A 22,782-nucleotide genomic window follows, 5' to 3' on the forward strand; every position below is an offset into this window, starting at 1 on the left:
TCCGAGCCGCTGAAGATGAATATCATTATTAAAATTGTCTCGCAGCTGAGGATTAAAAGTAAGGTGGCGTTCACATATAATGCTACTGTAATCAGTAGGATATAATGCATTAATTAAATTTACGTAGGTTCTTCACACCTTTTCTTTGCCTTCATCTTGTGGTTGGTGTCTGGAGCACCTGTCTGTAACGTCCAGCAGAAATCAACCAATGTAACAGTAGTCCACTGTCCTGTGTACTGCTGTTTGATGAGTGGAATATCCTGAAGGAACCGCTCACCTTGCTCATCACTGAATGCACCACAGTTTTTTGGGAACACATCGAGGCAAGGAAGTGCATTTCCGGCGTCATGTTGCTTCCACTGGCATAAACATGGATGAATTTGTCCAAAAGGTTACTGTAATTTTTGGCTTTCCTGTTTCCCACGAAAAATGTTGCCACGTTACAAAAAGTGTCACAAGTGCAGCTGATCAGGGGTTAGAGTGGACTCTGTGTGTGTGTGTGTGTGTGTGTGTGTGTGTGTGTGTGTGTGTGTGTGTGTGTGTGTGAGAGAGAGAGAGAGAGAGAGAGAGAGAGAGAGAGAGAGAGAGAGAGAGAGAGAGAGAGATAACTTCTTACACAAATACTGAAATGCTGTTTCAGTCGTGCGCGCAGCTTTAATGGATGCAGTCATGAGTCCCAACTTAACGTGCAGTGATCGGAGAATAATATTGTTCATATTCCCTAGAGGTTCTTCAGCAATATTTTTTGACTCCGTCATCAAGCTATTCGTGGAGACCATCCTCGCTGTGTGTAGAATTTTTTTCTTGCCCAACTGTCGCACTCGCATAGGTAGCAGCACTAATAATGGAGCCACCTTGCAAATGCATCTGCATCACAATAACTTTGAAGTCTCCACATACCAGCCATTCATGATTATTCTAATTAACACAGTTTATAACAGATTTCGACATGATCTTTAGCTAAGGCAGCGTATGTGACCAGGATGGATGGCCTTTGATTACTATTGAGCAATAATATTGCTTTCATGCTTGCTTTTGAGCCAGTGTTAAGTGTTTCCAATTATCTTGTTTGTATGTAAGGCTCAGACCTTTCACCAGACTGTAAATGTCACTGTAAAAAGTAGCATCGCCTTCAGGACCGAAATCACACTCAAGCTTTTTCTGATGCTCCCAAAACATACACACACATAACTTTTATTGTGTCAGCAATGATCTTTCAATGCTGCAGTCATGAGGCAAAGAGTTTAGCTTTATGCTTTGGAAGATGTAAATGGCTAATCAGGTGTCAGTCAGTTCACAGTGCCATTTTCTATGGTTGTATACTGGACTGGAAATGCCTGACTCACTCACTCACGGCTGAGGAACCCATGTGACAGTGCCTTTCTATGTAGCTCTTGTAATGTCTCATAAGTGTGACTGTGAAACATAAACATCTTTTTTACCTGTAAACTGAGCTGGGAGACAATTTTAGCATTGATATCCGTGTTTAGCCCTTTTAAATACATAAAGCACATCTACTTTCATTTCTGTAACAAATAAAAAAGTGAAAATTTGTGGACCAGTGAAAGCTCAAGTGGTGGGTATTATATAAGCTATAACAATGGTAAAACTTATTTCACTTCCTTTTTTTTCCATCTACAGATCCTTGAACATGGAACAAGAAGCCCGTGAACGTGAGAAAGAGAAGGAACGAGCCCAGCAAGGTCTCGCAGGGCTGCCCACTGGCACGGCCACCCCAGCAACAGCGGCAGTTGCTGAAAACAGTAAGAAGCATTGAACCGTTGTTCAGTTAGACTTTTTCAGTATGTAGTACAGAGTAAATATATTGTAACTTGAGTGAGGCACCAATGGCAAAGGCACTTGTAGAGAGGTACTATACATGCGGAAGGGTATCACATTGTTGCTAGTTTTCAATCAGCGGTAGGTAAAAGAAATTACTCTTAAGACTCCAGTTCACCAAGCACCATCCACTTAACTCGTCTGCATTTCGCCATGTTCTGTCCACTTCCATTGCATCTTATTAAGATTATTGTTACATTCCACTCTAGTCTTGTTTCCTAATCCATTTACTTGTTTTCGAGTCCCTCATAGTAATTCTGCACATTTGCTGGGCAACCCTCAGTTTTTGTAAGGTTTCCACATTAAAAGTACAGGTCTCATTGCTGTAAGTGAGAACTTTTTAATGGACACTGATTGTAAACATTCAGCAAAAGGCACAAGGAAAGATTGGTTTTTAAAATTGTATTTAGTTTTTGCAAATACTCTCAAACATCAAACAAAAGAAGCAGCTATTTGGGTAGCAGAGTACTTGTGGAGTGCACATAGGTATTTTTGTGGGTGGGGCTATATTCTGAGGTCCTCTGATGGACCCCTACCAGTTGCTATGCAGGGAACAAAATTATGTTGCATCTAAAGTAAAGACACTTTTTAATGTCAAAATTTTAACAGTAATAAAATTACAATGAAATCCAGACATTAGCTGCTTACAGGTTTTGATAAATATCAACGGGGACAGTAGAAAATGTGTAACCTGTGCAGGACTTGAACCCGGGATCTCCTGCTTACATGGCAGAGACGCTCTCTCCGACTGAGCCAACGAAGACACAGAGGATAGTGCGACTGCAGGGACACTTCCAACTTACTGTTCACCCACCACATTTGTAGTGCCCCTGCCCACTATATTCATTACTCATGACAGTCAATCTACCAATTCCCGTAAGGGCAATGTGAGTGCATCTGCACTGAAGAAGATCATTGGCCAGTAAACTTTAGCATTTGTAACGAAGTGCCTAAAGCTGTCCAATGCAAATTATACTCTGAACTGATAGCTGGGTGAAACCCAAAGCAGTGAGCTCTAGAATATTTGATAAGGCATGGAATGTTTATTGAATAGACAGTTATATGCTACAGGAGAGGAAGTTTTCATTGTAGTCAACAAAAATATTACATCTATTGGGTTTGAATTTGAATTTGTCTGCAAAGTTATCTGTATGTGAGCCCAGGTGAACTCAAGTTAATTTTTGGATGTTTTTGCTGACCTGCAGATTACACCAGAACACTTGCATAATCATTCAAAGAAAGTCTTGGGTCAGTAGCACAGAAGTACCTTGGTCATGCGTTATTAGTTGCAAGCAACTTTAACCAGCTGAGTATACTCCAGGTATCTGCGGATTCATTGTAGATGGCACTGAAAGTGATTTCTTTTAAGTTATTCTGAATACATTTTTCGGAAACTGTTTTGAGCAGCTGGTCTGACAACCCACACTTCAGACATCTACAGTGTCAGTGTAGAGACAGGGTTAGTGATCATAATGCCATTGTGGAAACAGTACTTGTTTAACTTTGTAAATCCATCCAGAAAACTAGGAGAATTTTAATGCTGGAAAGATCAGATGAGCAGCTGTTTGTGTCCTAATTAGACAAAGATTGAACATAATTTAGTTATAGTATAATGGACATAGATGAATTACGGACGAAGTTCAAAGTAATTCTAAATTGTGCTGTGGAGAAGTGTGTACCAAGTAGCTGGACTAAGAACAGAAAAGACCCGCTGTGGTTTCATAGTAAAATTTGGAAAATGCCGAGGAAACAGAGATTGTTGCAATCTTGGTTCAAAACAGAATGCAGAAATGTTGAAAACAAAAAGTAGTAAAAATTTGTGCATCTTTAAAAAGATAGATGCTCGAAACATACAGTTGCTTCCACTGTCATAAGTTAAGCCGGGTTCACACAGGCAACAAAAGTATCGCCACTGCTAATGGCGAACTGCAGTTGCTTTGTAATTGCATGTGTGAACCCCTAGTTTTCGGTGGCGCCATTTAAGAAGCGAAAATTTTGTCACGCCACAAAAAGTTGAACTTGGTTCTACTTTGTTGCGCCATTTTGCCTTCTCCACAATCGAATAACGTCATTCGATTGCTACCTCGCGGCTGTATTCAAACCTTTCTAGTGCATATAAGTTCGCAGATAGTGCTTTTTGTTTGTGCGTTTGCTATTAATATGTCGAAAAAGTGGTCAACAGCGACAATTATGTGATTCTTGGAGGTGTATCAAGAATGAGAATGCCTTTGGAACCACAAAAGCGAATCATACAAAGACAGAAATTTGAGAGATGCTGCATTAATTGAAATAGTAAACAGTATGCGTGAATATGTACCTGGAATTGATGTAGCTACAACAAAATTAAAAATTCGAAGCATTTGAAATGCTTACATGAATGAACATAAAAAAGTACTGAAATCACTTAAGAGTGGTGCGTCTACAGATGGTACTTATATACCCATCCTTGCTTGGTTTGAAGCTGCAGACCGGTTCTTAAAACATATAGTCGAGACAAGAGACGAGAAACACTTTGGTAAGTAATATTTCACATTTATTATGTTTCCAAAACAGCTTATTTAGTAATATGTACAGCCATTTAATCAGCTGAGACAGGTGACGCCATTTTGCAAACTGCGCAATTACGAAGAATTTGTGGCATCCTTTGTGAAGGGTAGCTCACAACGCCACTCCAGAATGACTTGACTAGTGGTGATACTTTTGTTGCGTATGTGAACCCGGCTTTAGCAATAGAACTTGCCAAGAACCTGAGAATTTCTGGTCTCAAACAAAAGTGCAAAGCATATTCAAGGTTCTGTTCAGTCTCACATTGATCAGTCTGATGTGGCAGCAGAAGGTAGCAAAAGGATTGCTGAAGTTTTAATTTTTGTGTTTAAAAAAATTTTCCTCACAGAAGCAGCATACAGACACATTATTGTTTAATCATTGCACAGACTTCTATATGGAGAACATAGAAAGACATCCCTAGAATAGAAAAGCAGCTGAAATAGTTGAAAACAAATAAATCGGCAAGTCCGAATGAAATCCCAATTTGGTTTTACAGATTAAAGATCAGAGACAAGGGTATTCTCAGGTTCCCCAGGGTAATGTGATAGGACCATTCAGACTTGTTCTCTATATAGATACATGATTTGATAGGAAGGATGAGCAGCAATCTGTGACCGTTTGTTGATGGCGCTGTGGTTGATCACAGGAAAGTGTCATCATTGAGTGATTATAGGAGGCTGCGACTTGACAGATTAAAGATCTAGGTGTAACGTTGCAGAGCAATATGAAATGGATTGAGAGGCAAGGTCGGTTGTAGGGGAAGCGAATGATCGACTTTGGTTAATTGGAAGAATCCTAGGAAAGTGTAGCCTTCAGCACTGTTAGTGGCTTACTTAATTTTGCATTTGTCACAAATATCTCACCCAGCACAAACTCCCAAGCAGGTTGAAAAAAGTGCAACTCTCACATATAAGACTGGACCTGCAAAATTACAGACCAATATCCTTAATATTGATTTGCTGTAGATTTCTTGAGCATATTCCAAGTTTGAATATAATTTCCTTGAGACAGAAAATCATGTCCAATAATTCAGTACACATTTAGAAAGAACCACATATTTAAAATTCAGTTTGTGGTTTTCTTGTACACTATACTGTGAATCATGGATGAACGGCTGTAGGTGGATTCCATTTTCCTAGACTTTTCAGATGTGTGAGTGGCTTGACGACTTGTTAAGTAATAGAACCCTGTATGTTATCCTGGATAGCATGTTCATCAGAGACAAGGGTATTGTCAGGTTCCCCAGGATAATGTGATAGGACCATTCAGACTTGTTCTCTATGTAGATACATGATGTGATAGGAAGGATGAGCAGCAATCTGTGACCATTTGTTGATGGCGCTGTAGTTGATCACAGGAAAGTGTCATCATTGAGTGATTATAGGAGGCTGCAGGATGACTTGGACAGAATTTCTGTTTGGTGTGATAAAGGACAGATTGCTGTAAATGTAGAAAAATGTAAATTAATTTGAGTGAGTAGTAAAAACAATCCTGTAATGTGAAGAGTACAGTATTAGTAATGTGCTGCTTGACACATTCACATTGATGAAAGATCTAGGTGTAATGTTGCAGAGCAATATGAAATGGAGAGAGAGGCAAGGTCGGTTGTAGGGGAGGCGAATGATCGACTTCGGTTAATTGGGAGAATCCTAAGAAAGTGTAGGCCATCTGTAAAGGAGATGCTGTCTAGAACACTTGTTCACTGTATCACTGATTGCTACTGAAGCCTTTGGAATCTCCACCAAGTTGGATTAAAGGAAGACGTTAAGGAAATACTAGAGGAATAGTCCATAAAGTCAAATGGGAGTCCTTGGAGGGAAGGGGATGTTCTTTTTGCAAAACACTATTGAGAAAATTTAGAGTACGAGCATTTGCAGCTATTGCAATACTATTCTACTGCCACAAACATAGATTTCACATAAGGACTGCGAAGACAAGAAAAATTAGGGCTCATGCAGAGGCATATAGAAGACCTTTTTTTCTCACTCCATTAGTGAGTGGGACAGGAAAGGAAATGACTAACTTTGGTACAGGGTATCTTCCGCCATGGGGGCTTGCGAAGTATATATGCAGATGCAGAAGATAATTTTCTCCTGCATATTTGTTTTACTGTCCATCCAGTCATTGTCTTCAGTTATCCTAAATACAATAATTTGTCAGTTGGTTCTACTACTTCATTGCTTAATTTTATTCTTTTCTTTTTGAACCTTGATTGTACGTTGTTTTAGTCTTATTGCAATTGATTCCAGGCCTACTTGCAAACTTGATATATCAAGATCTGCCATTTGCTGTCATAAGTTTCACACTCACTGAAGACAAACAACACAGTATTATCAAGCGGAATGCTGGCATTTCAGGTTGTTAGTTTGGTTGTTAGCTATGTGTTCTGTAGATCATATTCATGTTAACCATTAAATGTGGAATGTGTCAGATGAACAACCATAGAACACACATTTAAAAAAGATGAAAAGATATTTATATGATTGCATGCTGGCAATTTACAGGTTTTTCTGTATAAATGAGTATATCTGCTCAAGAAATCCTCTATTGTATTTCAGAAGTCATTAAGAAGAAACATTTTTATCTACATTTAAAAACACTGCTACTATCTGTCAGAAATTTTATTTACATATGTATGGCTAGATTGTCAAAGGCTTCTATTGCTATATAGTTCACCTTTTACTGTCCCAAAGTTAGATTCAGTAATGGGTAATGCAGATCCTTATTCCTTATGATGCTGTAGTAGTTGTGAATATGTCTGTTTTAAGTCTCAGACTCAGTTGGATTGTTGATAGCAAATTTTGTAATGGGATGAATGTAATGTGAGGCTGTGGTTAGTATTCCCAGTTTCTCAAATTGATGCTTGCAAGATGTACATGGATGAATCATGCTTATAATTCTAATGGCTTCCTTCTGCACAATGAATAATTTTTGTCTAAGTGAGGAGTTACCCCCACCGTTCACAATTATTCTTATGGTTAAACTAACCATACCTAAACATTCTTGCAGATCTTCTACAAGTATATGGCTTTTCCAGTGTAAATTTCCATCAGTATGTTACAAAAACACTATCCTGTGAAATTTAAAACTTTCACAGCATGTACTGCACCATAAAATTTCAGGCAAATAGCCAGATGTCGACAAGTTGCTTCCAGCTGTCGCGTTGTTTTGGAAAGTCTTCTGGTGCATAGTGGCTAAAGCACATTGAGATCCTCTATTTAAAACACATCAGTATGTGTGCAGTGTATTAGTTGTCACTTTGTGTGCATTAAAAGGGTGCATATGCATGTGGTGCAAGTCTGTGTGTTGCAGGAAGCGTCCTCTTTGGTATCTGTTCAATTGTCTTCCCATGATAAAACTGAAGAATGAAGCCAATTATGCATAGCAGGCATTACCTAACTGGAATCTGTCATCCTGATTGATAGGCGCCTCAAACAGTCATATTTCCAGTGATTCATTGATAACAGGGTTCCAAAAGTTTGAACTAAGGGACACAATTTTTTTTTTCATTGTATTGAACACTTGGGAAAATTGGGCTTTTCAAAAGCCCACTAATACCAGTCTGTATTTGCAGGCTACTAGTTGCCACTATCTGGCACAAATAATGAACATTCTGAGGACCTTGATTTGCTAAGCGCATATCACCTCAGATGCCAGTGATGTGCAAGCAATATTTGAACACTTGCAGGCTGTTTCCTGGAAAATGGATATTCATCTCAGCAGATACAGAGAGTACTACAAACAATACAACAAGGAAGAGGACGAAGCCTTCAGGATTACAGCCTACCTGCCATAGATTGGAAATGTTTTTGTGGAAATGGGCAGAATATCAAGAAAACATAAGGTTAAAGTGATCTTTCATCCTCCATAAAAAATCTTCACACCTTTGTTATCAGACAGGATGTGATTCAAGAGCAGTGCAAGATCCTGCTCCATGCTATAGGAGAGCTGTTGGAACAGTGTTCAGCAGCACACTGTAGAACACCAGTGGCATACTCAGCTTCTCTGAGCCAGGAAATCTGCTTTCGCAGAGCACTGTAATTGTACTGGTGATCTCATGAAATACAACAACACAAAATGGTGTGACTCATACTTGTGTTATCAATGAATCGGAAGAAGTATGACTGTCTGAGACACTTACCAATTGGGATAGTGGTTTCCTGTTAGATAATGCATGGAATCATCTGATAAAATAATGCTATGCTGTGCATAATCTGCTGTATTCTTCAGTTTTATCATGTGAAGATAATTGATCTGATAAGAAAGAGGGTGCTCGCAGCAACTCAAAGGCTTGGAGCAGATGCACGTGCATCCTAATAACACAAAAACAGTAACAACTGGTACACTGTGCACCCGCTGGCTCCTTTTAAACAGAGGAGCCTAGTGTACTTCAGCCACTATGCACCTGATGATGGCCAGAAGAGTTTTGTCCCGAAATATTGTGGCAGCATCTTATTGACAGCCAGCAGTTTGTCTGTAATCGAATGGAACAACCTAACACTCTTTAGTATTTCTTGTCTTTATACTAGGTTAATAGGAGGTGGGATATTTTTGATAGTACAAAATTGTGTGTGTGTGTGTGTGTGTGAGAGAGAGAGAGAGAGAGAGAGAGAGAGAGAGAGAGAGAGAGAGAGAGACGGACCGGGGGGGGGGGGGTGTTAGGGTGGGAGAGGGGGGGGCACATGGGCGTGTGTGGTGTTTCTTTTTACTCTAGCCCATCAAAGGTTGGCTCTGAAAGCTAGCAGGTGTTACTTCTTTTCTGTGCACCCAACTCAACGCATCGGCTATTCAAAGTGGTCTCCTTTGGTCTTAAAGTATTTGCATGGTATGTAGAAGTCCTTTGTATGTTATTTGTGGTTTCATTAAATGTTCATCTCCTCAACCTTGACAGTTTCTTTTTTACATCTTGTTTGGAATGAATGTTATTGTGACAGATTGGTTTGTAATGAAGCTCCAAGGACTATGCTAGACTCAGATATGATAGTTTGGTTGTGAGTTATCAAGGACAACCAGTGTGTATTATGACAAGGAGCTTGGTTACTTGTACTGATCAGTTCAAGCAGTTACTCAGAAGAAAGTCAGTGACACAAACTGCACTTTCTTAGGACATACATATTGTTAACTTTTATGTTTTCAGTAGCTGTTATTTCAAATACATTGTGTATTTTATCTTTATATAGATGTCACATTTTGACCCAATCAATTCTACCCAAGGCTGCAAAACATGTCTACATGATGCTCCCTGTTTGATTATTTACACACTCTCTTATGTAAAGTAAAAGTAAAGACTGGACCATAGCTATGCAAGCAAATGAAAATCAATTGCCAATGACAGGCAGCAAACTGTTGAAAATATAGCTGTCTCCAGCTGCAAAATCAGTGTACAACCTGGAATTAGTAAGCAGCAGATCAATGAATATTTAAATAGGCACAAGAACTCTGATTTATTTGGCAAGAAGTATCTATGCACGATACAGGTTCATATTTAGTGGTGTCATAAAACAGATTGTGCTTTCAAGAAACAATGTGTTACTCTTAGGGCAGTTTTCACAGACCAAAGAAATTTCTGTGTGAAACCTACCTAGGAAAGGATGATCTGTGTTTGATTAGATTGGGTCTGTAACTTTCAGCATGATGTTGACGGATATTTGCAAAATTATTAGAAACAAGGGGAACTAATTCAGTCTCATGGCTGCAAAAAATCAGACACTGTAACTGAAAGAGCAAAATGTAAGCACCACCCCAAGAAGGGAATGACAGAAAATGCACGGAGAATACAGCCCACAACATGTAAGTCAGATAAAGGAAAAGTGTGTAAAAGTGCTACATTAGAATATGCAGTATATTGATAACAAGAAATTAGAAGTGGAAGTACTGTAAAGTGAAATAAACCAGACATAAAGGTGTGAGATTAATCAGAGTTAAATAAAAATATTTTGAAATTGTGGGTGTAATGACAGATGGCTTTAGAGTGTTTTGTGTATGCAGATCACCAGGTTCCAAGATTAGTGTTTTTATGAATAAAAGGAGGCTAATTTACTGTGAATGAATATGAAGAGAAACATTATTTATGGAGACATGAGAAAAGGATCGAAAACAAGATAACATGTTGAAGAATTGTTAATGAAGTATAACAGTGAAACAATCTGCACCCACAGGCATGACTTCTCAAAGTCAGACAGTTATTTACATAATCATTATCCCCATGAAACACACGTGCTTCAAATAGAAGTTTCTGGTCGTCATGGGCAGATGACCTGCTCTTGCCCAAATGATGACATATTAGAATCAAAACAACCAGTGAAGCCTTTATTATAAGTAAGCAAAATAATAACTTCTGTAGAACAAAACTGTATTAAGTAGGGAAACCAAGACTAGGCATACCCAATGTAAATGCAAAGCAGCATACAAGACTAGGCACCCAAAGTAAATATAAAGCAGCGTGGAATGTTCCCTATGTCTGAAAAAGTGTTTTATGTTCAGCATGTGAATGTTGTTGCTCTCAAATTCTGAAGTGTTGCCTCTTGGAATACTGTTCAGACACACTGTGTAGTTATTCTCAAAACGGACCTCTTCGCCATTGTAGCTGTTGTGCTGGAATCTGGAAGCTTTAATCGGTTCTCAGCTGTGTACTAAATGACAGAAAGTATTTCTTCCAACAATAAGAAAAAATAATAAGTGTGTAACAGATTATTTAGTGCCAATCAATACAAAATATCAAGAACTTCTGAGGAAATATCAAGAGCTGCCAACAATATAAAGCAGTGGATCAGAATTATCGCCTAACTCAAGACAACACCGTTGTTAATAGTCATTCCGCGCAGAAAATGTGGCTTGTGCTGGAGGGGGGGGGCGGGGGGGGGGGGGGGGAAGCAAGAACTGCATGTAAGTACAGCCCCAGTGATCCCATTATCAAATAAATTCTCAGCACTAGTGGCAGATTGTGGTAACACAACAGACATAAACGAAACCCCCCCCCCCCCCCCACTAAAGAACCAAAAAAGAACTTGCCAACCTTAAGATGCACAAAAGGGCTCCTTCTGTATGCCGACAGTCGTGTAAAAGATCTATCCAAACATTTTCGCAAAAGTATGCCTTCAAAGCATTCAGTTTTCGCGAAAATCAAGCCTGGTGCAATGTTAAATGCAGTGGTGGAGAATATTACAACAGAAACAAGTCAATTTAACAAAGACGCTTACGTTGTGATTATTGGCGGTGGCAACGACGTATACAAAAATGAAAGCAAGACAGCCCTGCGATGCTTCTGTAACATATTATCAAAACTATTTCAAACGAACATTGTCATCACAAACGTGCCAGTGCAACATGATTTACCACTGTGGTCCTGTGTAAACAGAGAGATTCAACACTACAATTCCGAGCTAAAGAAACTGTGTGATAAATTTAGCCGTGTGCATTTGATAGACTTAAGTAAGATGAGTCGTGATGAACACACAAAACACGGATTCCACTTAAACAGGAAAGGGAAGGCCAAGCTAGTTTTCCACATAAGCAAACTGTGCAAGAAAGACAGTGTGGAGAAAGCTCCAATTGCTCTGGGCTACAACCACGACACTTTTTTTAGAATAAAGGACCATAATAATTGTTTTCAGGGATGTGTTTCAGATATGACTGAGTCCCGTTCATGCAAAGAAAAGCCAGGCTGTGAAATAAGTGATCAGTCATTGCAGGTCAATTCCAAAAAACCATTGTATGCAAAATGTCGTAAAAAGTGTAACTTAAACAATTTTGATTCGTTTGATTCATGCAAGATGGTAAATAAACAAGAAGGGATAACACCCTTAAAGTTAATGCACTTAAATGTGCAATATCTCAGAAACAAACTAGACATTCTACAAATATTCATAGAGGAACACTTGCCACATGGGCTAAAATGCAGTGAAATAATATATTATATATTAGAAGGTTACATACTAGCAAATAGTTATTGTAGGCAAAACCATAAAGGTGGTGGTGTGGCAGTTTATGTTAATAAGGATATAGAAGCTAAAAAAAAAATTCCTTTCTTGAACACCACACCAAAGAAGGATCAATTGAAATGACAGGTATTGTACTCCACAGTAATGAGCTTAAGTTACCAAAACATAAAGTGATTGGAGTATATAGGCCACCAAATGCTGATGTAATGCTGTTTGTGGATAAACTTAGTAGTGTTGTTGGTCAGGCCGGTTCTAATGACCTTACTATATTAGGTGACTTTAATATAGATTTAAACTCAAATAGTATAGTAAACTTGAGACTCAGTGATGTACTGACCTCATACTATCTTGTAAATATAGTGAACTCTGACACCAGAGTGAAGGACACACGTTGTTGTTGTTGTTGTTGTTGTTGTTGTTGTTGTTGTGGTCTTCAGTCCTGAGACTGGTTTGATGCAGTTCTCCATGCTACTCTATCCTGTGCAAGCTTCTTCATCTCCCAGTACCTACTGCAACCTACATCCTTCAGAATCTGCTTAGTGTATTCATCTCTTGGTCTCCCCCTATAATTTTTACCCTCCACGCTACCCTCCAATACTAAATTGGTGATCCCTTGATGCCTCAGAACATGTCCTACCAACCGGTCCCTTCTTCTGGTCAAGGTGTGCCACAAACTTCTCTTCTCCCCAATCCTATTCAATACTTCCTCATTAGTTATGTGATCTACCCATCTAATCTTCAGATTTCTTCTGTAGCACCACATTTCAAAAGCTTCTATTCTCTTCTTGTCCAAACTATTTACCGTCCATGTTTCGCTTCCATACATGGCTACACTCCATACAAATACTTTCAGAAATGACTTCCTGATACTTAAATCCATACTCGATGTTAACAAATTTTTCTTCTTCAGAAACGCTTTCCTTGCCATTGCCAGTCTACATTTTATATCCTCTCTACTTCGACCATCATCAGTTATTTTGCTCCCCAAATAGCAAAACTGCTTTACTACTTCAAGTGTCTCATTTCCTAATCTAATTCCCTCAGCATCACCCCACTTAATTAGACTACATTCCATTATCCTCGTTTTGCTTTTGTTGATGTTCATCTTATATCCCCCCTTCAAGATACCATCCATTCCGTTCAACTGCTCTTCTAAGTCCTTTGCTGTCTCTGACAGAATTACAATGTCATCGGCGAACCTCAAAGTTTTTATTTCTTCTCCATGGATTTTAATACCTACTCCGAATTTTTCTTTTGTTTCCTTTACTGCTTGCACAATATACAGATTGAATAACATCGGGGAGAGGCTACAACCCTGTCTTACTCCCTTCCCCACCGCTGCTTCCCTTTCATGTCCCTCGACTCTTATAACTGCCATCTGGTTTCTGTACAAATTGTAAATAGCCTTTCGCTCCCTGTATTTTACCCCTGCGACCTTTAGAATTTGAAAGAGAGTATTCCAGTCAACATTGTCAAAAGCTTTCTCTAAGTCTACAAATGCTAGAAACGTAGGTTTGCCTTTCCTTAATCTTTCTTCTAAGATAAGTCGTAAGGTCAGTATTGCCTCACGTGTTCCAGTATTTCTACGGAATCCAAACTGATCTTCCCCGAGGTCGGCTTCTACTAGTTTTTCCATTCGTCTGTAAAGAATTCGTGTTAGTATTTTGCAGCTGTGGCTTATTAAACTGATTGTTTCACATCTGTCAACACCTGCTTTCTTTGGGATTGGAATTATTATATTCTTCTTGAAGTCTGAGGTTATTTCACCTGTCTCATACATCTTGCTCACCAGATGGTAGAGTTTTGTCAGGACTGGCTCTCCCAAGGCCGTCAGAAGTTCCAGTGGAATGTTGTCTACTCCGGGGGCCTTGTTTCGACTCAGGTCTTTCAGTGCTCTGTCAAACTCTTCACGCAGTATCGTATCTCCCATTTCATCTTCATCTACATCCTCATCCATTTCCATAATACTGTCCTCAAGTACATCGCCCTTGTATAGACCCTCTATATACTCCTTCCACCTGTCTGCTTTCCCTTCTTTGCTTAGAACTGGGTTTCCATCTGAGCTCTTGATGTTCATACAAGTGGTTCTCTTATCTCCAAAGGTCTCTTTAATTTTCCTGTAGGCAGTATCTATCTTACCCCTAGTGAGATAAGCCTCTACATCCTTGCATTTGTCCTCTAGCCATGCCTGCTTAGCCATTTTGCACTTCCTGTCGATCTCATTTTTGAGACGTTTGTATTCCTTTTTGCCTGCTTCATTTACTGCATTTTTATATTTTCTCCTTTCATCAATTAAATTCAATATTTCTTCTGTTACCCAAGGATTTCTACTAGCCCTCGTCTTTTTACCTACTTGGTCCTCTGCTGCCTTCACTACTTCATCCCTCAAAGCTACCCATTCTTCTTCTACTGTATTTCTTTCCCCCATTCCTGTCAATTGTTCCCTTATGCTCTCCCTGAAACTCTGTACAGCCTCTGGTTCTTTCAGTTTATCCAGGTCCCATCTCCTTAAATTGCCACCTTTTTGCAGTTTCTTCAGTTTTAATCTACAGGTCATAACCAATAGATTGTGGTCAGAGTCCACATCTTCCCCTGGAAATGTCTTACAATTTAAAACCTGGTTCCTAAATCTCTGTCTTACCATTATATAATCTATCTGATACCTTTTAGTATCTCCAGGGTTCTTCCATGTATACAACCTTCTATCATGATTCTTAAACCAAGTGTTAGCTATGATTAAGTTGTGCTCTGTGCAAAATTCTACCAGGCGGCTTCCTCTTTCGTTTCGTAGCCCCAATCCATATTCACCTACTACATTTCCTTCTCTCCCTTTTCCTACACTCGAATTCCAGTCACCCATGACTATTAAATTTTCGTCTCCCTTCACTATCTGAATAATTTCTTTTATCTCATCATACATTTCATCAATTTCTTCGTCATCTGCAGAGCTAGTTGGCATATAAACTTGTACTACTGTAGTAGGTGTGGGCTTCGTATCTATCTTGGCCACAATAATGCGTTCACTATGCTGTTTGTAGTAGCTTACCCGCATTCCTATTTTCCTATTCATTATTAAACCTACTCCTGCATTACCCCTATTTGACTTTGTGTTTATAACCCTGTAGTCACCTGACCAGAAGTCTTGTTCCTCCTGCCACCGAACTTCACTAATTCCCACTATATCTAACTTTAACGTATCCATTTCCCTTTTTAAATTTTCTAACCTACCTGCCCGATTAAGGGATCTGACATTCCACGCTCCGATCCATAGAACGCCAGTTTTCTTTCTCCTGATAACGACATCCTCTTGAGTAGTCCCCGCCCGGAGATCCGAATGGGGGACTATTTTACCTCCGGAATATTTTACCCAAGAGGACGCCATCATCGTTTAATCATACAGTAAAGCTGCATGTCCTCGGGAAAAATTGCGGCCGTAGTTTCCCCTTGCTTTCAGCCGTTCGCAGTACCAGCACAGCAAGGCCGTTTTGGTTATTATTACAAGGCCAGATCAGTCAATCATCCAGACTGTTGCCCTTGCAACTACTGAAAAGGCTGCTGCCCCTCTTCAGGAACCACACGTTTGTCTGGCCTCTCAACAGATACCCCTCCGTTGTGGTTGCACCTACGGTACGGCTATCTGTATCGCTGAGGCACGCAAGCCTCCCCACCAACGGCAAGGTCCATGGTTCATGGGGGGGGGGGGGGGGGGGGGGGGGGGGGGGGGAAGGACACATGTTCCACTAAAATAGATTATGCCGTAATCAACAAAGATGTTATAGATAAGGTAAATTACAGTAACTTAGATTTTCTTTATTCTTATCACTTCTGTCAGGTGATAGAGTACAAAACTTCAGTTGTGCCTAACTAACAAAAATTGTGCTAGAGAAACGAATGCTGAATACCTCAAATATTAATGCTCTTAAAGACAAATTAGCGAATGAGAAATGGGATTCTGTGTACCAGGTAAAAGGGTCGGATGAGAAATGGAATGAATTCTACTCAACCCTACTGCATCATTATGAATGTAGTTGTCCAGTCAGAGAAATCCAGAAGGTAGTTAAACACTGTCAAAATAGAAGTAATCCTAGACTAAAACTCCCAACAAATCTGATTAGGCTCAGGCAGCAAGTACATGATCTAAACCAGCTTTATAAAACTACTACTATGTAGGTGTTCAAGGAAAAATACAGTATGGCCAAGCAAACTTTTAAAACTGAAATTGTTAATCTAAGGAATCAGATTAACAGCAAAACAATCGAACAGTCTGACAACATAAGCAAAGCATCTTGGAAGGTGATTGACAAATGCCAAAAAGATCCCAACAAGATGAACATGGAACATATCCGCATAAGACATGATGATAACATAAAAAAAAACCAGATACTACATGTAATATTTTTAATAACTACTACATTTCTGGTGAACAATCAACCCATATTATAGATTCACAAGTAGAGACCCGATGCCCTCTCACCCAGTGTACCGAATTTGAATTTGTGGAGGTGAATGAGCAGGAGGTTCGCAGGGCAATATACGTGCTAAAGAAAAAATTTTCAACTGGATGGGATGGCGTATCCAGTGCTATTACTAAAGCGTGCTTAAAAGAAATCTCTAAACCTCTTACCTGATTAATTGCAGCATTAGAGAAAACATGTTTCCAATGGTTCTAAAAATGAGTGTAGTGAAACCAGTGTATAAAAATGGAAGTTAGGAAGATGTCTCCAACTATAGACCAATATCATTAATTCCCACTTTTAGTAAGATATTCGAAAGCATTATCCTTTCTCAGCTAAGTGCCTTTTTCACAAAACATAAACTGCTTGTAGATTCACAGCATGGCTTCAGAAAAGAGCTAAGTACAACCACAGCAGCTACACAGTTCATGAAGTTTACTGTGTCTGCTTGTGTCTGTGTATGTGCGGATGGATATGTGTGTGTGTGCGAGTGTATACCTGTCCTTTTTTCCCCCTAAGGTAAGTCTTTCCACTCCCGGGATTGGAATGACTCCTTACCCTCTCCCTTAAAACCCACATCCTTTCGTCTTTCCCTCTCCTTCCCTCTTTCCTGACGAAGCAACCGTTGGTTGCGAAAGCTTGAATTTTGTGTGTATGTTTGTGTGTCTATCGACCTGCCAGCGCTTTTGTTTGGTACGTCTCATCATCTTTGTTTTTAGATATATATTTTTCCCACGTGGAATGTTTCCCTCTATATATATATATTAAAAACAAAGATTCCATGACTTACCAAACGGGAAAGCGCTGGTAGATAGGCAGAATAAAAATACACACAAACACATACACAAAATTTCGGCTTTCGCAACCCACGGTTGCTTCATCAGGAAAGAGGGAGGGAGGATCTATATATATATGTAGATATAATAGAGGGGAACATTCCACGTGGGAAAAATATATCTAAAAACAAAGATGATGTGACTTACCAAACGAAAGCGCTGGCAGGTCGATACACACACAAACAAACACATACATACACACAAAATTCAAGCTTTTGCAACCAATGGTTGCTTCATCAGGAAAGAGGGAAAGACGAAAGGATGTGGGTTTTAAGAGAGAGGGTAAGGTGTCATTCCAATCCCGGGAGCGGAAAGACTTACCTTAGGGGGAAAAAAGGACAGGTATACACTCGCACACACACCCATATCCAACCGCACATACACAGACACAAAGAGACATTTTCATGTCCATATATCAGTGGTTTGATTTGGTATAACAAGCTACCAAACTCTCCAAGAATGTACATGGGAAATCTTTTAAAACAAAATTAACATCTTTTGTAATAGAAAAATGTTTATATTCTTTCAACAAATTTTAAGATAGTGATTGTAACATGAGGCATTAGCATATCAGTTGTAATGTGATAAATGTAAAAAATAGACATAAGAATCAACAGCTGCAGAATATAGTGTATTTTATAAGTGTAAATATAACAATAGCATTAAGTGTGATGTGTGCAAAAGCCATCATTACGATGGCTCCATGCAAAGAAAATGTAAATAAATAAATTAAAAAGTAATGTCTTCTGTTAAAATTGATGATGTAAGGGAAACACATCTCCAAAGAATGTTCATGCAGTCAATATAATGCTATGTAAACTCAATCTGACAGTATTAATAACAGTTCTGTATGAATATGGCACTTAATGAATCAATGTATGTCCTCCATGACTTCAGCACCTTTGTCAAGGAGGCACCTGTATTCACTGAGTGCCGTAGCCAGGACATCATTGCATGGAATAATTGCCAAGCCAGCAGATACAGCAATGCATAGCCAAACTGCCATCAGTGTCCCATCTTGAAGATACATGGTGACCGTCCAGCCCAGTGTATATGCACAAACAATAATAAACTTCTAAACAGTTTGCAATTCTAAACTAATTAGCTTACAAAAAATTTTTAAAAAATATTTTCACTGTCATTCTTTGATTAGTTAGTCAGTGGGTAACACGTTGCTTTATTGAAAGTGGTATGTTACACTAGGTGCATTTAATACTACAAATTAAATATCATTTTAATGTAGCATTCCCCAAAACAGAGAGCCAAGAAAAGTGCAAGATCAAATCTAGCTGATTACCAAGTGAGACAGATGTAAAAAGCCTAAAACTATACATGTTACAAATTGAATAGAGAAAGATGATAGGGAGGCAGATAAGGACCAATGAACACTGCTATAATGAAATCAAATAACATGCTAAAGGTAATTTGGAACGTAATTAATACTGAAAGAATGGAAAAAAGTGGCTGAAAGAAACATATATCAGGTCAGTGAAAATAGTCAGTGCAGTGACTGTTAATGGTAGAGAGTAAACATACTCAATGATAGCAACATAAACATGGTAGCCAACTTGAAACTTGGAAGAAACAGTCCAAAAAAAGAAAGCTGCAAGGTATCAAAAGTAAGTAAATATACAGCAACATGTTTTTGAAACCAGTCACAAAATAAAATTGATAAGAATACAGAAACTAAAAGTGAAGAAATCAGCTGGTGAAGATGAAACATCTAATCAAATAACACAGCTGTTTTTTGTAAGAGAATAAACAATTGCACAATTACTGGACAAGGCAAACAGCTCTTTCCTGGATGGAGTTATTCCAGAAAAACTGAAGATAAGCACAGTTGACTGATTCCATCTGTGACTCATTGATATTGCAGTTTTGCGAAGTGAATTGAGTGAATTGAACAATTTTCTGTGACAAGGTGTAGTCTGTGGAACAAGACCATGTTGGGGCCATTGGCCTAACTGCTTGTTGAATGCAGCCTTTCTTTGCCTTGGCACTAGGAGGTTGAGGGTGGCAGCCCCTCCCCTTTTACTCCCCCCCCCCCCCCCAGGAAGGGTCCTGGGAACTTACTTAGTAGGAGGCTGAGTGGTCCTGGGGCAATCCTGTAGGGACTGGATCAAGGAAAAATCCCCACCCCTACCCAGGATTGAGTCTTGGACCTCCAGGGGCAGAGTCTAGTGTTGTACCTGCTATCTATGTACATAAGTAAAACAGTAACACACATTAGAAAAGAGAGTTCAAAGTACATTACACATGACAGTGTGCATACCTACAACACACAGAGGAAGAAAGAGATACGAAGCATACCCCACCCACTGACAGTCCTTGAAAAAGGACATCGGTACTCACTTTTCAAGTTACTAAGGAGTCTGCCACAAACCACCTCAAAAGTACACATGACACTAACTTTCCAAAGAAACTCATGTTATTTGATAGGAAATGATTTATACAAAGAATACCTATTACACTGAATTTTTATATATTGTTCTTCTTCGTAATCAGTGATGTTACAGATTTTAATCAAAATGTTTGGTCTGTAGGAAATAACTGATACAGAAGGATCTCTCTCTCTCTCTCTCTCTCTCTCTCTCTCTCCCCCTGTGTGTGTGTGTGTGTGTGTGTGTGTGTGTGTGTGTGTGTGTGGGCGCGCGCGCGCGCTTGCTGTACACAATGTAATCTTGCAGAATCAAATAAAATTCAGTACTTCCATTTCCATCACACACTTGTAGCATGTAAGTAACAGCACTACCCTTGGGTCTAGACTCTGACTGTTGTCATCCTCTGCCTGGATAGATAAAACAAAGAATTCAGAGTGTGAAGATAGGGTTGCAAAAAATCATATGATAGTATGTAGTGCAATATATGCAAATGTAACTCTCATAAAGAGATATGATTTGTTGATGTATATATGTTCAATTTTCTTCTCTTTCACAGATGTACAAACTTTGGATACCATGCAGGCCCTTTGCCTCCCACTAGGAGCTTCAGTTTCACTCCTAGTCATGTTCTTCTTCTTTGATTCTATGCAGATGTTGTTTGCTATATGCACAGCAAGTAAGTGAAATGTTACATCATTCTACGAACTAAGTTTGAACTTTTGTATGCAGTGACATGAGCTGTCTGAGATTAATTTTCATCATACTTTTGTTTCAGTAATTGCAACAGTTGCTTTGGCTTTTTTGCTGCTACCAATGTGTCAGTACATCATAAGACCGTGTTCTGATGGAAACAAGTGAGTGCTAGTGTACTGTATTAACATGAGAGCTCAACTATTCATTATTATTGCACGTTCAAAAATTAGGAGCTGCCAAGCAAATATGGTTCCAGTTCATGTTTGGGGTCAATTTTTAGTTTATTAAAATCTTCATGTCACTTTGTAGGCAGAGATTTATGTGGCTGAACATGTTACTCCTTTCTGCACCAGACTAAGAATGAGTGGCAGATAGTGCAAACCACTTCTCTTTCCAGTATTTTATTTTTGAATGTTTGATACTTTTTTTTTCTGGGATTGTTTAAAAGAAACTTCATCTAAGGGAGTAAATTTTCTGTGGTGGCATGTACATACTGACAGGCAGTTTGTTTGTAGAGTTGCAGTTGAGGAGAAATGACTGTAAGTTATGTTATTATGTATTAAATTTTATGATATAAATGGTAATAAATTGCCATTTACTCAAGCATGGACATCTCTATCTTGGTTGCTGAAAACCGACTAATAGCAGAAGATTTTTGAAGAGTAATAATTAAAAGCGCACATTCAACACATTCTCATATCTAGAAATAGCCATATATGATGACCTGTCATCATCTCTAGGTTTTTATTCCATAAAAAAATGTGAAAATCTTAATATTGTTAAATTTATGTAAGTAATGCTGTAAAATCTAAATTTAGAACCTCAAATATTGCTGATTGTAGCTACCCAATACAGCATCAGAAATTGATAAAAATTTCAAGATTATATTTGTAACGAAAACCCTAAAGCACAAATTACCATCGTGTTAACTTCTGTGAGTATGTATGTATTTTTTACTCACAAAACCTGTTAACTTGTTATAAGTCTGTGCATACATTCAGTATTTTGGACATTAAAAGAAATATTTACTTAATATGCAGCCTGCTATTGCATCACATACAGTGTTTCAATTTATAACTGAGTTTTATAAAATGCTGTTCTTTTGTTTATGTAAATAATTTAAGAGTAAAGGTACAACTGATTTGGTAGTAGAGGTGTGGAGTCACTGACAGACACACTTATATATCTTCTGGACAAATCCTTTTTTGAGCTAGAATGTACAATTGGAGTGGATGAGGCAGGAAGAAAGAAAGGAAGTAGGGAGGGGAGGGAGGATTGGAGGAGAGTGGCAGATAGCTTGGAGGGAAGGCAGCAGGTGTATGAAGTAGGAATCTGGGAGGGAGATCCAGCAGTAGCACAGGCAAGGTATGCAACACGGTGAACTGGTGAGTTCGTACAGTGCATGATACTGATGACACGGGAGAGTGGATGCATAGGTGGAGACAGAGCAGAGGAATGGGAGACTATAGGGAACATGGTGCAGTTGTAGGATATTAGCGAAGATTGGGTTGAGAGGATTACAGGATTACGTGAAGGAAGGATGTTTTGATGTGTTTCAAGGATAATTCCCATCTATGTAGCTCAGGAAAAGTGCAGCAGGGAGGGGTGGGGGGGGGGGGGGGGTTGCAGATGGCACGTTATGTGAAGCAGCTTTTGAAATCACACATTGTGCTCACGAGCGTGTTCTGCCATTTGTCAGTCAGTTCTGCTCTTGATCACAATTTGTCAGTGGCCATTCATTTCAGTGAGCAGTTGGTTGGTGATCATGCTTCTATAGAGTCTGTGCCATCTGTGAAAGCAGTCACATATACGCTATGTGATCAAAAGTATCCAGACACCCCCAAAAACATATGTTTTTCATATTAAGTGCATTGTGCTGCCCTCTACTGCGGTACTCCATATCAGTGACCTCGGTAGTCATTAGACATAGTGAGAGAGCAGAATAGGATGCTCCGCGGAACTCACAGACTTCGAACGTGGTCAGGTGATTGGGTGTCACTTTTCATACTTCCACACTCCTAAACATCTGGGTGTCACTTTTCATACTTCCACACTCCTAAACATCCCTAAGTCCACTGTTTCTGATGTGATA

The 22,782-nt window shown here is 39.1% G+C and overlaps 1 protein-coding gene across 2 annotated transcripts in view; it reads left to right on the plus strand.

Annotated features, from left to right (window-relative positions):
* The window catches only part of LOC126100350 (signal peptide peptidase-like 3), a 96,990-nt gene that overhangs the window by 30,634 nt on the left and 43,574 nt on the right, over positions 1 to 22,782 (plus strand). For both annotated transcript variants that reach the window (XM_049910963.1, XM_049910962.1), the window contains exons 4-6: positions 1,642 to 1,763; positions 20,554 to 20,673; positions 20,773 to 20,851. In XM_049910963.1, the coding sequence (XP_049766920.1) occupies positions 1,642 to 1,763; positions 20,554 to 20,673; positions 20,773 to 20,851 (321 nt within the window). The remainder of the gene's footprint in view (positions 1 to 1,641; positions 1,764 to 20,553; positions 20,674 to 20,772; positions 20,852 to 22,782) is intronic.

This window comes from Schistocerca cancellata, chromosome 9 (genome assembly GCF_023864275.1).
Source record: "Schistocerca cancellata isolate TAMUIC-IGC-003103 chromosome 9, iqSchCanc2.1, whole genome shotgun sequence".
NCBI classification, from domain to species: Eukaryota; Metazoa; Arthropoda; class Insecta; order Orthoptera; family Acrididae; genus Schistocerca; species Schistocerca cancellata.